The 14,397-nt window shown below is 36.7% G+C and overlaps 1 protein-coding gene across 1 annotated transcript in view; it reads right to left on the bottom strand.

The window, feature by feature from the left end:
- Window positions 1–14,397, bottom strand: part of shank3a (SH3 and multiple ankyrin repeat domains 3a) — a 476,554-nt gene that overhangs the window by 330,669 nt on the left and 131,488 nt on the right. Inside the window, exon 4 of the mRNA XM_088922585.1 lies at window positions 1,580–1,688. Coding sequence (XP_088778711.1) covers window positions 1,580–1,688 — 109 coding nt within the window. The remainder of the gene's footprint in view (window positions 1–1,579; window positions 1,689–14,397) is intronic.

Genomic DNA, 14,397 nt, shown 5'->3' on the forward strand with positions numbered 1-14,397 from the left:
AGAGAACACGAACTACATGCAGGATTAATACAGTAGTGTGTCAAACCAAAGAATAACTTTTCCATGTCATCCACCTGCAATACATCAGATGACAAGTTCACTGTGGAACTTGGGAATGAGATGAATATGTATTTACCGTACATGCCTCCATTATACAGCATTCACGGTAATATACACCTTTTCCAAATCCATCAATTTTATCAAAATAAATTTCACCCATGCCAAACAACAGGATTTGAACCAAGAGCCCTGACTCTACCATGTCTGAAAACATAAGAATGTAAGAAATGTTTCAAACAAGAGGAGGCCACCGGCCAATCATGGACATTTAGAAGCTCAATCCATTTATGCCAATGATGAAAAAGTTGAGAGAGAAGTCACATGCCTTATCTAGCATCATATTGTTTCATTATGACACAAATGAAGGCCAATTATGCTATTATCAATCGATAATATGAATCAAATTTGAAGCAGTATAAAATGTATTTTCCCTGCTTATGTATGTAAGGCGCATCTAACTTCTCTGCTGCACTGCAGAGTGATCTTGGGAATGAGCAGATGTGGATAATGCTTCATTTGCAAATGAGACTGCTTGATGGCTGTGTAGTGATGATTTTATTCTAAAGATAAAAAAATATGGCCTACGTTTGTAGAATGTATAGACGAATGTTCAGGTGAAAAGACAGCCCTTAGCTTCTGATATTCCATATGGCGTATTAGACCTTCTTTCCCAGCATTCCTTGCCTCTCATTCTCTGCCTCTGCAACAGGCCAGTGATTCAATTCACATAAGAGAACTGACTACTTTATTCTCTGACAATGCTCTTGTTCCTCAGCAAAGTGGGTTAAAGTAAAAAATATCCATAAACTACGTCATTCAATAAACATAAAGATGAATGAATTTGCGCAGTATTGTCTGTATCTACTGAGCTAATTGTTAATGACAACTTTAGCAAACCAAATATTGCACAAGCACTTAATCCTGTTTGGAGACTGAAGGCAAATGCTAATGTACAGAGGAATCCAAGATAGTGCAATACAATCATCTGAAACTCCCTGAATTTTAAAATCAGAAGACAACAAAAATAAAACAATACAACACATACTCAACAATGAGTTTATATTGCATGTGATACTTAACAATGTCAGTTTATAGATGGTCAATATTCAGCATTTGAGATAACGGAACACAAAGGCTTTTGTTTTGTTATGCCTTACAACAGTCTACTGTCACCAAGGTTTTGAAGCAAGTTTGCCAACTTTATAGACTTAATTTTAGTCAACCAATTTAGCTAAACACGTGTTCTAGGTCTCCTTTTGTAATTAGCAAACCCTGAACTTGTTGTCTAGGTAAAAAAACAATGTATTATCACGTATTATGGAGCAGTATCTTTCACAGCTGTTATTGATAACAGCGGAATCTTAACAATAGTACAATCCCGTTTCAATGGGTGGCTGTACCTGAAGGATCTGCACATGATATTACTCTATTAATTGTTTATACCTACTTTAGAAATATTACATTTCTGTGAAATTGAAGATATTTAAGACATGATTAGGCAAGTGATGAAGTCGCTTACCTCCTGTTTCCGGATCATGGAAATTTGGATCAAGCCCTCTCTCCAAAAATTTTGAGACTTTTTCAATGTTCTTTTGCTGGACATGTTCCATAAACTTCTTCAAGTTAGCCTGATTAAAAAAGGAATGAAAACAGTGAACAGAAATTGATTAAGCAACAATGTACTATAAATGTTTTGAGCAATTCAGGAGGAAATCTATCTATAGGTCAATAAAATCTATTCATAAACTGCAAACATGATGCCCTTAATAGAAAGCTTTCTCTCGCCTTTATTAGACAAATTCAAGAAACATATCTATTGTATCTATTGTACATCAAAGAAAAAGGTGCAGGGCAAATCCCAGATCTTGTTAAGGGCATCCTGGCCAAGGATATATTGCCCAAATGAGGAACACCAGTCAAATTGCCAGTCAAAACTGGCTATTGACACAGCATAGTCTTAAAAAGGCAAAACAGACTACAAGATTAAACTCGTACTAACAGGATATATTTATTATCGGCACCACAAATGCATGATTTATGTAGAAAATAAACAACATATCTAAAATGCAGAAATATTAATAAAAAATGTACAGTTCTATTTCTTCATCAATATTCAGAAGAATCCATATATACTGATGGAAAAAAGAAATGCAAGATTTTCTGAAATGAGAACACTATAGTTATAGTTTATGTACTTTCACAAAAGGTTGTCAATTTGTTTTAAGCCCTCTGACCAGCAATACAGCTTGTGCAGTGAGGCATTGCAACTCGTCAATCACATGAAAGCTCGTTATGTGCACTTTTACCCAACGAGGTCCAGGTGGAACAATGTCTGATCAGATCACCTTTAAAAAGGCCTTAATTCAAAGCTTAGGTCACTGCAAGAAAAAGGCCAAACTTAGTTTTCTGTGCATTCCATAATGCCTCAAATGTCACCAGAAGCAAGGGAGAGGCCATTGGGATGCTGCAGGAAGGCATGTCATGTGCCAGCATTGCCAGACACTATGGAGTAAGCCATTCCACTGTGTTCCAACTGCAGAGAAGGTTTCAGCAGACTGGCAGTACAGATGACCGTCCAAGATCTGGTTGCCCTCGAGTGACCACACCAGAGCAGGATTGACACATCACACTGGTCCATCTGAGAGATCATTTCAGATCTGCCACCTGTACTGCTGCTGAAACTGCCGGCAGACACAATGCCCGCATCAGTGACAGTAATCAGGACAGTGAGGCTTCATGCTGCTGGTCTAAGAGCAAAGTGATCTGTCAGAGGCCCTCTGCTCACACCTCCTAGATGTCACACGCGACAGGCTTGGGCCAGACAGAGGCTGCGACGGACTCGTCAGCAGTGGCATCAGGTCCTCTTCATGGACGAGTCATTGTTCAGCCTTTTCCATGCAGACACGAGGACCAGAGTGTGGAGGAGAAGGTGTTGCGCTTCTTTTTTCCATCAGTATACTATCATTGTGTTTTGGAACTGACCAGAATAATTAGCACATTTCTAAGCTGAATAACATCATTAGTATAATTATGTTCACAATATCTGCTATTTGAACAAAGTATTACAGACAAAAAAAAATAAAACTTAAAGAAAATCAAAAGGAAAAAAAAGTATAACCTGATTTTATTTTAAAGTACTAAACTGTGCCTTAGTATACATTAATTTGTAGGGAATAATTTTCCCTTTTAAAATCTTTAATCTGTACTCTGCTGTTCATTTAATAGTGTTTTAATAAATACATAGTTTGCTGATGAATCATTTAATCCATAACAGAAATGTAATCTGGTGTATCTGAACAATGAATACTGACCCAGTCATGTTCTCAGTTTAAAATTGCTATGTCAAGATAAGGGCCCATCAGACTATGAACCATCATACTTTTCACTGTGTACTTAAAGTACACTTAAAGTAGCAGGGAGTATTACTCAGACAGAATAATTTTAAAATCAATGATTAGTGAGAAAGAAAGAAAGGAAGAAGAATGCATTTCTAAATTAATATAAAATGGAATTACTTGTGCATGTGGCATAATCTTTTCTGTAGCACTGTAAACATTCTAACTCTTTGGTAAAATAGAAAAATTGATCTACTTTGATCTTCTGTAGCTTTTAAGGAGAAAAGGGTGTTATATTCATATTAATTCTGATAATAATAATAGTTAAAAGTCAAAAGGGTAATTACTGTATATAAACAGGATCATAATGTAAAACCTTGGAAATGAAACATTTTCCAATTTGTTTTCAGGCACTGCTCTTAAGGAAGCAGGAAGAAGGGTCATTTACAGAACAAAAACAACAGAAGACTTTTAACAGTTAATCACTTTCTGTTGAGTATATTCAAATTAAAAATTCACTTTAAACCAACATAAACCAACATTTTAATTCAAAGTGGGTTACACTTTAATTACATAACTAGGTTCTGGCGGAGGTATTATCTGCCAGTTTGCCAATTTCTTTCAATTCAAAGCAAGCTGTTTTTTTTTGTTTTCAATCAGGCAGCAGTAGTGAGGGCACTTTGTTTCATACTTGTTCAGTCTAAAATCTTTACACGTACTAATTAACAAATAATATCAACCGGTCTGAGCATTTTAATTGATCAATTGATTGATATTGACAGAATGTTGCATGAAATGTCTGTGTAAAATAATGTTTAGCAGCCAATTACGTTTAAATTGTGCAAAGTGAAATAGGGAGAAATCCATCTATGCCAAGTTTTCCAGCAATTTACTGGTCTGATGGGCCATTAGTCTGACAAGGTCTGACTGATGTTCTGACAGTATTTCCAAATTGTTTTGAAAACCCATCACTCTGACAATTTCAGCCCATTGGTGCAACCCCAAACTCTAACCTATGGCTGATAGGGTAATGGAAAGACCTCAATAAATTGACTAGATCTTTATTGGGCCAGTTAAAAAATAATGTTACTGTCTCTAAAAAATAATTATAACTTTACTGTGTGAAAACAATTTGAAGACAATAAGCTACACTGGAAATTATATACTGTAAAACTGTAAAATAATTTAAGTTGATTGTTAAATATAAATCATACTAATGAATATCAATTCTCCCACTTTTACATTGCTGAAATCAAAACTGTCTAAATAAATTTCTAATTTTTCCTTTGCACATACTGTATAAAGTCAAAGCTGATTTTGACTTTTGTTATTGGACAGCTCCATGTTATTGGAGTTAGTTTGCACAGGGTGTTTAACTTTCACCAGTGAAATCAAGGTATATATACATCTTACAAGGAAACTCCTTCAGCTTATTGTGTGTTGAAGAAGAAGCAGTCACTACAAATTATGAGAACGTATGCTAATTAGTGCCATATATCACTGGTTTGCGATGTGGATAAAACTGGTGGTTGTAGGCTTTGACTTAATACAGTATATGCAAAATAGAATTAGGAGTCTGGATGGTACTACTGTACTTTCTTGCATTGTAAAATGCCCACAGTTACTTTTTATGTTCAGAATTCATGCTTGCTCTTAAGACCTCAGTCTTAATTATCAGTGAGATAATCAAATCCAGTAAATACATACTGTAATACATTCTGAACATCTGAATGTTTTATATCTATTAGGCTATATAGAAATCATGACGCCAGGGATCTACACTGTTAGAATATCTTATTGACAAGAGCACCTAGGAGACCAGTGTAGAGACAAGGTTCTTGATTGAAAACTCCTGCAACCCCTGTATGCTTAGACTGTGAATGAAAGTATCAAATGTTTCTACTGACCCTGCTTTTAAATTGTTTCTGGTCCTGTACTTGTGCAGGTGCTTGCAGAACAAACCACAGCTATGATTTTATTATGGATGCATAAATCTAAATGAATACTGGCATAATAATGTCTACATAAAACATAAAACTTTGTAATGTAATCCCTAAAGACCTGTCTGTGTTTTCTCTGTAGTTTTATTCAAAATAGCAATATGCAGTCAAAGAATTAAGAGAAAAATGAATCGAGAATCGATTTTTTTTTCTTTTTCGTTTTTCTTTCATGGTGCCTATGACTGAATTGATAAGTATGAATGCTTAGTGCCCCAAAATATAGGACTATAGCAGTTAAAATATTAGCAAGGAAGCTTTCTTGCATAAAATTCAACACATTGCCTATTGATGAATCAAATTTCATTTATAACACACAGAAAATATAGCACAAAGAAAAAAGCCATAACCTTGCCTACAGTGCAATCAAAATACTGTTCCATTTACTGTACATGTTGTATAACTGCAACACATCTCCATTTCTAATGTAGGCAGTTAAAATGACAAAATAATTCATTTACTAAATACACAAATCAATCATCATAAAATTAGTTTGTCAAATGTGCACTCCAAATATTTATATCCATATAAGAGAATGAAATAGAATCTGTTATAACAGAAATCCAACCGTACACAAGAGGCAATGAAATCCCCAAAACTATCAGTCACAATATTTATTCAAAAATGCAATAACATGATAAATATTATTTCTAACAATACTTAAAAAAAAAACTTGTATTCATGTTAATACAAATGCTTAATATTTTTATCAGCATTATTACAGAAAACATATTATTCAGGAAAATTACACTTTCCTTTTTTACAAATACATCAAGATAAAGCAATGCTATCACTTCTATCCTCCCACCATTCCAGTTTTGTGCATTATAGTACAGCAGTTACATAACTCCCTGGTCTGAAGGAGTCTCTCAAATTTCTAGTAATCTATGTATCTCTGTTGATCAAAAGATATCTTACACTTACCATGTGCGGCTTTATTTCATCCTGAGTCTGAAAAACCACACCTCAGTCATCATATTATTCACTATTTTGCCAACAAAAAACCCTGATTTTCTCCCTCCATGAAGTATTATATCAGAAAGGCATACTGTACACAGGATTATTCTCTCAACAGCACTGAAATGAGTGATGGAAATTCACTTGAGATTTCAAAATCTATGAAGCTGTTGTTATGGTGATCAGATACAAAAGAAACTGGCTGCCGTATAAGCAGGGAGAGCATTGTCGAACACAGCGTAATAAAAAGCTGGAAGGAATCAAGCACTTGCTGATTTTTTTTTCTATGTGATCTTTTTCAACACTCCTGAAAAAGGGTAATCACTTTCTTGTTTAATCTGTTTCACTGGCCATTATGATAATCCTTTCTTAGTCGTAAGGAAACTCACTTTGCAATTCACATTACGAAATCTGTCACTTAGTTGAATACATTATTGATCACTGCTGTTTGGGACATTAATAGTTACAGTTTGAGAGCAAAACTTTGCAGTGTTTAGCAAAAGGTGCCTATAGTAGTGTCTCATACACTCTTGAAAAACAAAAGCTGCTTAGAAACATGACATACTGTATGTTTAGGGGAAATAATACAGGGTTGAGATATTCTCTCATGGCACAAAGAGGTAGAGTATCAACTTCTATAAAATATTAACCTTGTGTTACAGATCTTTTGAATACAGATATGAATCTGGGGTCAATTCACCCTTATTTTCTTTCTTCTTTTTATGCAGAGGTTAGGTTTGAGCACTTGAGATAATGGGTAAAATTCTTTGAAATATTTTTATTCTGCTTCTCTGAATGTCTGTTTGTGCATCTTGATTAATCAGAATTTCCAACTCCTTTGCTCTGATCATCCACCTACACAACTCCAACCCACAGCAGGGTCTCTCTACCATGACCTGGCTAATCATTATACAGAAAATGTATTCCATTAGTTCAAGGATCTACATTTATACATTACATTCAAAAATAGTTGGTCTGTGTTGGCTGTGGCACACCTGTCAGCATTTAAAGTTGCTTACTGTTCACTTTCAAAGAGCAAAGACTTTCTACTGACATAATAGTAATAATTCCTTACACTAATATAGTCATTCCTAGAAAGTGCTAATAACAGACAATGGGAAAAAAACAGATATTTGGAACTTGACTCCACCACCACCAATGTGTGGTCCCCAGCTGGATAGTGTGTCAGCAGCCAAAGTGAGCCAGTACACTCACCACAGACCAGTTATCAGTGGGGAGGGAACAGAGTGGTGAATCCAAATCATAGATGGAGATTATTAGGAGGACATGACTGATAAAGACCAGAGAGAAATTTGGCCAGGGCACAGGGGATAACACCCCTACTTTTTTCGAGAAATGCTCTGAGGGTCAAGCACAGTTTTACATCTCATTCAAAGTACTGCGCCTTTTTTTTACAGTATTGAGTCCCCCCACATAATACTATTATAAATTATAGCATTAGGATCCACACAAACCACAGGGTAATTGCTCCCTGCTGTTTCCACTGAAACCTCTTCCAGCAGCAGCCCTAAATTGAATGGGATTCAGGAAGTGTGATGACATACCTCATCACTGATATACTGTATATCCCAAAGATATAGAAGGGAAGAACAAATATCCATCTCCTTGTGGACATTTGCAATCAGAAATCCACAGGACAATGAAGGGGTCAGAAGGGGTCAATAACAATACATTTACGAAATGTATTTTTTGGGGATGAGATGATTAAACAACAGAATGAAATCAGTACCGAGGAGGATCATTGATTGTTTCACAGACAGGGGAAATACTGAGGGATACTAAGGAGCCAAAAAAAAAATTCAAAAGAAATCTAAGGGATTTACTACAGTAGGTACAAAACAGAGATCCAACTTTCACTGCCAGTTACAAAGATATCCTGGTAATCCAAAGGATTCATCAGATTACTATTACTATAGATCAATCAATTTGATTCATTTTATCAATATTAACATCTTCTAATCAGAGCATTCCAAAGGCACTTCGCATGAATTGTACATAAAACATAGTGTACTACAGCAGAAAATGTAATAATAAAAAATGTAAAAAATAAGAAACTAAAAGAAAGAAATACTGTAAGTAAGGAATTGAATGCCATCAACAACAAGTCTTGAGGCAAGATTTAAAAACATCAGCAGGGGGTGTATTTTTGATATGATCAGGAAGTGCATTCCAAAGATAAGGGGCTGACACTGAAAAGGCTTGAAAAGTCCCCAAATGTACAACGTGAGTCCTTGAAATGCTGATTAGCCTAGAGCCAGGTGAACGAAGTGAGTATACAGGGATTTGTGGGGATCGTAACTCTTGACAGTACACTCTTGTGTTGGAGACAGGTTGGTCAACAAGAGAATTTTAAAGTCTGTACTGTGAGAGATTGGTAGCCAGTGCTGGTTTTTAAGCATGTGATAAATCTGTTTATGTTTTTTAGACTTGGTTAGCTATCAAGCAGCACAGTTTAATTTCTGTAGTTTCTGACGTAATTTCTTTGAGATTCCAGCTAGCAAAACATTGCAGTAATCTAGTCTGGAGGTGGTGAAAGCAAGAACTAATTTCTCCACTGACAACTGATGGAGAAGTATTATATTGTATTGACCCTCTCTTTACCTAATCCTCAGTTTGCAATTAAAACCAGGTTACTATACCCAATAATAAAGATACAGAGAGGAATGAAGACACTGTGATGAACTAGGTTTAGTAGAGGGGACCTGGGAATACTTTATCAAAAGAGATTTTTGAAATTGCTTTGAAATTTATACAATGCTTTTGGTTTGGAATTAATAAAGAAACCGAGAAGTATTCTCATTGCTACCCCTAGTGCCGAAAAACAGCACCTAAACATTTTTTATAAATTATTTTGTCACATTGCCAATGATTGAGACATCTTAATAGACTACTGATTGATGAGTCTCATGGGACTGTTAATAAAATCAGCAACAATACACTAATATATTACAACAATTCTATACTATGGCACACAATATCTGGAAGCAAATGCCATTAAGGAACACTGCTAAAAGTAATACAACAAAGCTGTTTTACATCCTACTGATATTTTGAACAATCAAGACCAATCAAGTTCATTTCCAGAATCCTGGAGGACCTGTGTGAATTACAACAAATGAACCAACTAAGAGCTTTTGTGTACCACTCTCAAATCAATGCATTTGTAGAACGATTTAACAGAACTTATAAAAGTCTGCTCCTCCAGGAAGTAGTAGATAAAGACATGAGAAGTTGAGACCAGTTGGACTATTTGGATCATATTTGCTATTTGGCACATACAGTACCACAATTATTTACAAGATTTTTACCTTTCTGGCTTCTACAGTATATCTAAGACAAGAGAGGAAATACTGGATATCAAAAAAACCTTGCAGTTTTTGTAGTCTAAAAACCCATGAGGAACAAATGGGAACAAATGCACAACTAGGAACAAATGCACAACTGTCTTGTCCAACCCAAGGACTTAAGATTAAGGAAAAGAATGATTCCCTCACAAAACTAGCAATATTAAAAGATTTTGTACCAACAAAGTTGATGAGGTTAAATGAGGTTATTGTCACGATCGCTAACCCCCCCTTCTTAAGGGCGCTCCAGCCCTTCCTTGTTTTCTCCCATTGTCTGCACCTGTTCCCTATTCCCGCTCCCCCTTAAAAGCCAGACACAGACTTCACTTCGCGTTCCTCATTGAACTCTGCTTCGTGAGAGCCCGGGGTCCTGCTGCGTCTGGCTCCGTTATGGTTTTAACCTTCTGTTCCTGATTCCCTGCCCCGCCGGTCCCGACCCGGCTCATGCTTTTAACCCTTGGATGGATCTCCTGGCCTTGGACTCTGTTCTTCCATTTGGATTCCCCGTTTGGACTTTGGCTTTGTTTGTTCGCCCGGACTCACTTCCCCATGACACCTGCTCACCTCGGACACGCCCCCCTGTATCCAGACCCTTTCCTGCATGACTTTCTCCCTAGTGTATCTTCACTATTCTGGATCGCGTCGTCTGCATAGGGCCCGGAAAGAACTGCTTCGTGACAGGTACGTTTTTATCTGTGTCAGTGCACGGTAACTTCTGTGTTGCCACATGATATACTGTAAGGATTCCTCAAGAGGAAGTTGGAGGCACAATACAATAATACAAATATATGTTATATTATAAAACTGTATGACTGAAACAAAAACTTCAACAATTTGTCAGCGGCATCACAAATGTTTAGTGATGTGCTTCTCTCAGTTCCCATTAATGGCTAAAATTTGTTAAAATTTTAAAGCTTTTAGAAAAAACTATACGAGGTGAAACACACTGTATTTACTGTATTATAATGGGCAAGTAAAAAGAATTTAGGTAGGGATCTGTGTCAGCATGCGTAGGCTGCAAAGGAACAAGTTAAGGTTTATTCCATAAAGAAAGAGACAACATTTTGTCTGTGGAGCTTTCTTTAGGTGTCAAGGCCCCACAGACAAAACGTTGTGTCTCTTTTCTTTTGCTCCTTAAAAAAAATTAAGTGACTTTGAAATGACACAGGGTTAAAAGTTGAAAGATATATCAATGCCTTGTTGTGTTATTTTTCAAATTAAATATATTTGTCAACAAAATGACTAGACATAAGGTATCTGTATTTCATATATTCCTGATGTAACTCCCCCATACACATCTGCAACATTACTCCTTAGACAGCAAGTCACATCACATAAAATTATACCAAACAGTTCATAGGAACAGAGTAGCAAAAGCAATGTTTGCACACCCTACACATCCATAGTGATGGACAGGTTGAGATAGCCATAAAAGTTCAAATGGTAAATGCTCCAAAATGAACATTGTTTGTAACAGTAGCTGACTAAATAAAATATTTAGAGATATTTTCATGTTACTGAAATACATCTTTGCAGTGTATTCTCTGCAACTGCAATTACAAAGTGATCATAAACCCTGAGGAGTCTTTTTTAACATTACACCTAAGGATGCTAATGTCCTTTATGTACTAAATAGCAGTATGTGGCATGACAGAAAGATTGCAGGGATGGAAAGAGGGCCATGAAGTCATTTTGTTCTGTAGGGGATGTTGAGGATAATGTACTGCAGGAGAGGCATAGTTAAAAGGAAATTTTGATGAATAAACAAATGTGTTTTTGCAGTACACACACTTTGGCAAAGACTTCTTTAGAGGCCTTTGTCACTGTAAGGCATGCTTTATGAGCCAACCCTGTCTGCCTGCTTCAGCAGGGTTACACTGCTTAGTTCGTAAAGCAGGTAATTATCCTTTTCTAGAGAATTAGCAATGCATCTGGCTTCATTTGTCCACTTTTCAAATGGCTATCTAGTTGTTATGTCATTAAAAAAAAGAAATGACCTTTTCTTTTACAATATAGACAATATAAGATATAAAGATAATAATATGAATTATTATTACAATACTAGAATGACAGAAGACCAATTATCTCATCAATTACATCACATCATGTGTTAGATGCACATACATGTTATTGGCCAATATTTTTTTAAAACGTATTCCACAATCTAAATTTAATTTCAGAAAAGTTATACATTTTTTCCCTCATATTATTAGCAAGTTATTCTCATTTGGTAGCACTTTAAGTAATAATTCATTACTACATATTAAAGATGACATTGTCACATTACAGTGTAAACATCACAGCTTCTGAACAAGATTCCTTATGTGTTTTGGTTTTTCTTTTTTATTTATAACATTCTAGTTCTTTATTGTGAATAGGTTGCCAGTAACCTGTCACGATTGTAGTCCCTCCTCCTTAAGGGTGCTCCGGCTCTTTCACTTTGGATTTAATTCTGTACACCTGACCCCTGTTCCCAGCCCACCCAAGCCAGGCGCTGACGTTCATCCTGGCTCTGCATCTGGTTTCTGCACTGTGCAAGTCCGGGACCTGGAAGCGCCTGGTCCCGTTAAGGTTTTAATCTCTGTTCCCGTTCCCTGTCCGCCGGTTCCGACCCGGTTCATGTTTTTAATTCCTTGTTGGATGGATCACCTGGCTATGGACTTATTCTTGCGTTTTTGGATTCCCTCTCTGGATTACTTTTGGATTGTTTGCCTCGACCACACCTCCCCCGTGCACCAGCACACTTTGGACAAGCCCCCCTGTTTTCATCCCTGTATTCCTGCATGACTTTTTCCTAGTGTTTCCTCAAGATTCTGGATTGTGTCGTCCGCATAGGGTCCGGAAAGAACTGTTCGTTACATAACCCTCATTCTCTTTCAGAACCTTACTTTTGACAGACTTTTCAGTGGGCCGGAGTGACATCACTTTCAGTGAATCAGCAGGAAAAGAGAATTGGAATATGCTCCATCTCTCACCTAAAAAAGCATACACACAATGGTCCAAAACTCTGATATACCAGAGCTGGGGTCTGAGCTAATGCTGGTCGTGGCCAAGGCTGCTTTGAAGGTGGATTCCCCCTAATACTTTATCCCTCATCCATATGGAGAGGGGTTAGGGTCATCCCTCGATTACTTGATCAACCCAAGCTCCTACCCATGTCTGGAGCTGATATTTCTTCTACTTTTGGGAATTCTGCTAGGGAACAATTCTTTTCCATTCTCAGTTCTAGCAAACTTCAACAAAGTGATAACTCACTATTTGCTTCCGCATGAGCACAGTTCAAGATAGACTACCCTTTTTGGGTCACCACAGTTGTAGATGCTCTCCATTCACTTCATTGTCTAACAGTGTTCATCCAAAAGATGGCACATCTGAATCTACTTGATCAAACAAATATCACACCTACACTACCGTACATCATCAATGCTTCTCATTCAATACAAGATGCAGTGCATGTTCTCTGATTGAGTCCTGCAAACCTTTGCACCCAACCCAACATGCAGTTAGCTCTGTGTTTGAAACAAAAATCTACATCTGTGCTTTGGGGATCCTATTGGGAGTTGTGACTTTCCTGTGGTCTCAACCATAAAAGTATTTAGTATGCTACCCTTGATGTTTGTCATATCATTTTGCTGTAATTAGAATTTGACCGAACTTCCAAAATTGTGTGTTTTTTTTAGCAAAGGTTCAGGTCATGGTCAAATTCTAATCTCTAATTAGGCTCTGCTACATATAATGAGATAGCTGCACACAACTGTACACACATATTTTAAAGCACTCCCTTCTTCCACCCCAACTGCACCCTGTAGCATCCTCCCTGGTTCATTCCTTATTAGTGAGGGGGGTGTGATGGTTCCAACTTTTGGCCACTTAATACAGTACTTTGGAGTTAACTCACCTGGTTGAGAAAATGACAGCCCCACTTCCCATTAAATTTTTCCCTTTACATTTTTCTACTCCTTTCACTCTAATAAGAATTCTTCATATTTTCTAAAAACAGAACTGCAAACCAATTGTTAAAAAATTATAAAAATATTTAGTTATATCTATAAAGATGTATTTAGTAAGCAATGCATTTCATTTTAAAAATAATCTATGACATGCATACAGTGTTATGACACTTGTAATATGAGCTAATAACTGTTAAATATTGCAGCATTTTGCAAAGATATGATCAGAATAGACTAGGACATCAAAGTCCAGGCCAGTGCTGCAGTATATGCTTTTGCTGCCAAATAAAATAAATAAGGCTCATCCCTTGCTACACAAACAATTGGTTCCAAAATCTCTGCTTGTGAGTGAAACCTCTTAAAAGTAACACTAAATTCTCAATAAAATACAGATGCAGCCATTCAAAACGGGTGGGGTATTTTGCGGTAGACCGCGGTGGGCGTGTCGCATCAAAACGCAGTATCACGCGGTGTATCGCGTCATTTGACGTCATACTGGAAAGTATCCGGAATCACCTTGTAAAACCGCCAGGAGGAGCCAATAAAGCTTAACCTCTAATGTACAGCATTTGAGCTTTTAAATTTAAACTGTGTATTACAGCATGTTAATCATCAGTCATTAAAAAGTTGGTGTATTTTATGAAAGCAAGATTGCTCAGTTGGGCAAAAGTACACAACCTACCTTTATCATAAATATTTTAATTAAGCAGAAATATTTTATGCATCAAAGCCT

Source organism: Atractosteus spatula, chromosome 8 (assembly GCF_055471065.1).
Source record: "Atractosteus spatula isolate fAtrSpa1 chromosome 8, fAtrSpa1.hap1, whole genome shotgun sequence".
Taxonomy (NCBI): domain Eukaryota; kingdom Metazoa; phylum Chordata; class Actinopteri; order Semionotiformes; family Lepisosteidae; genus Atractosteus; species Atractosteus spatula.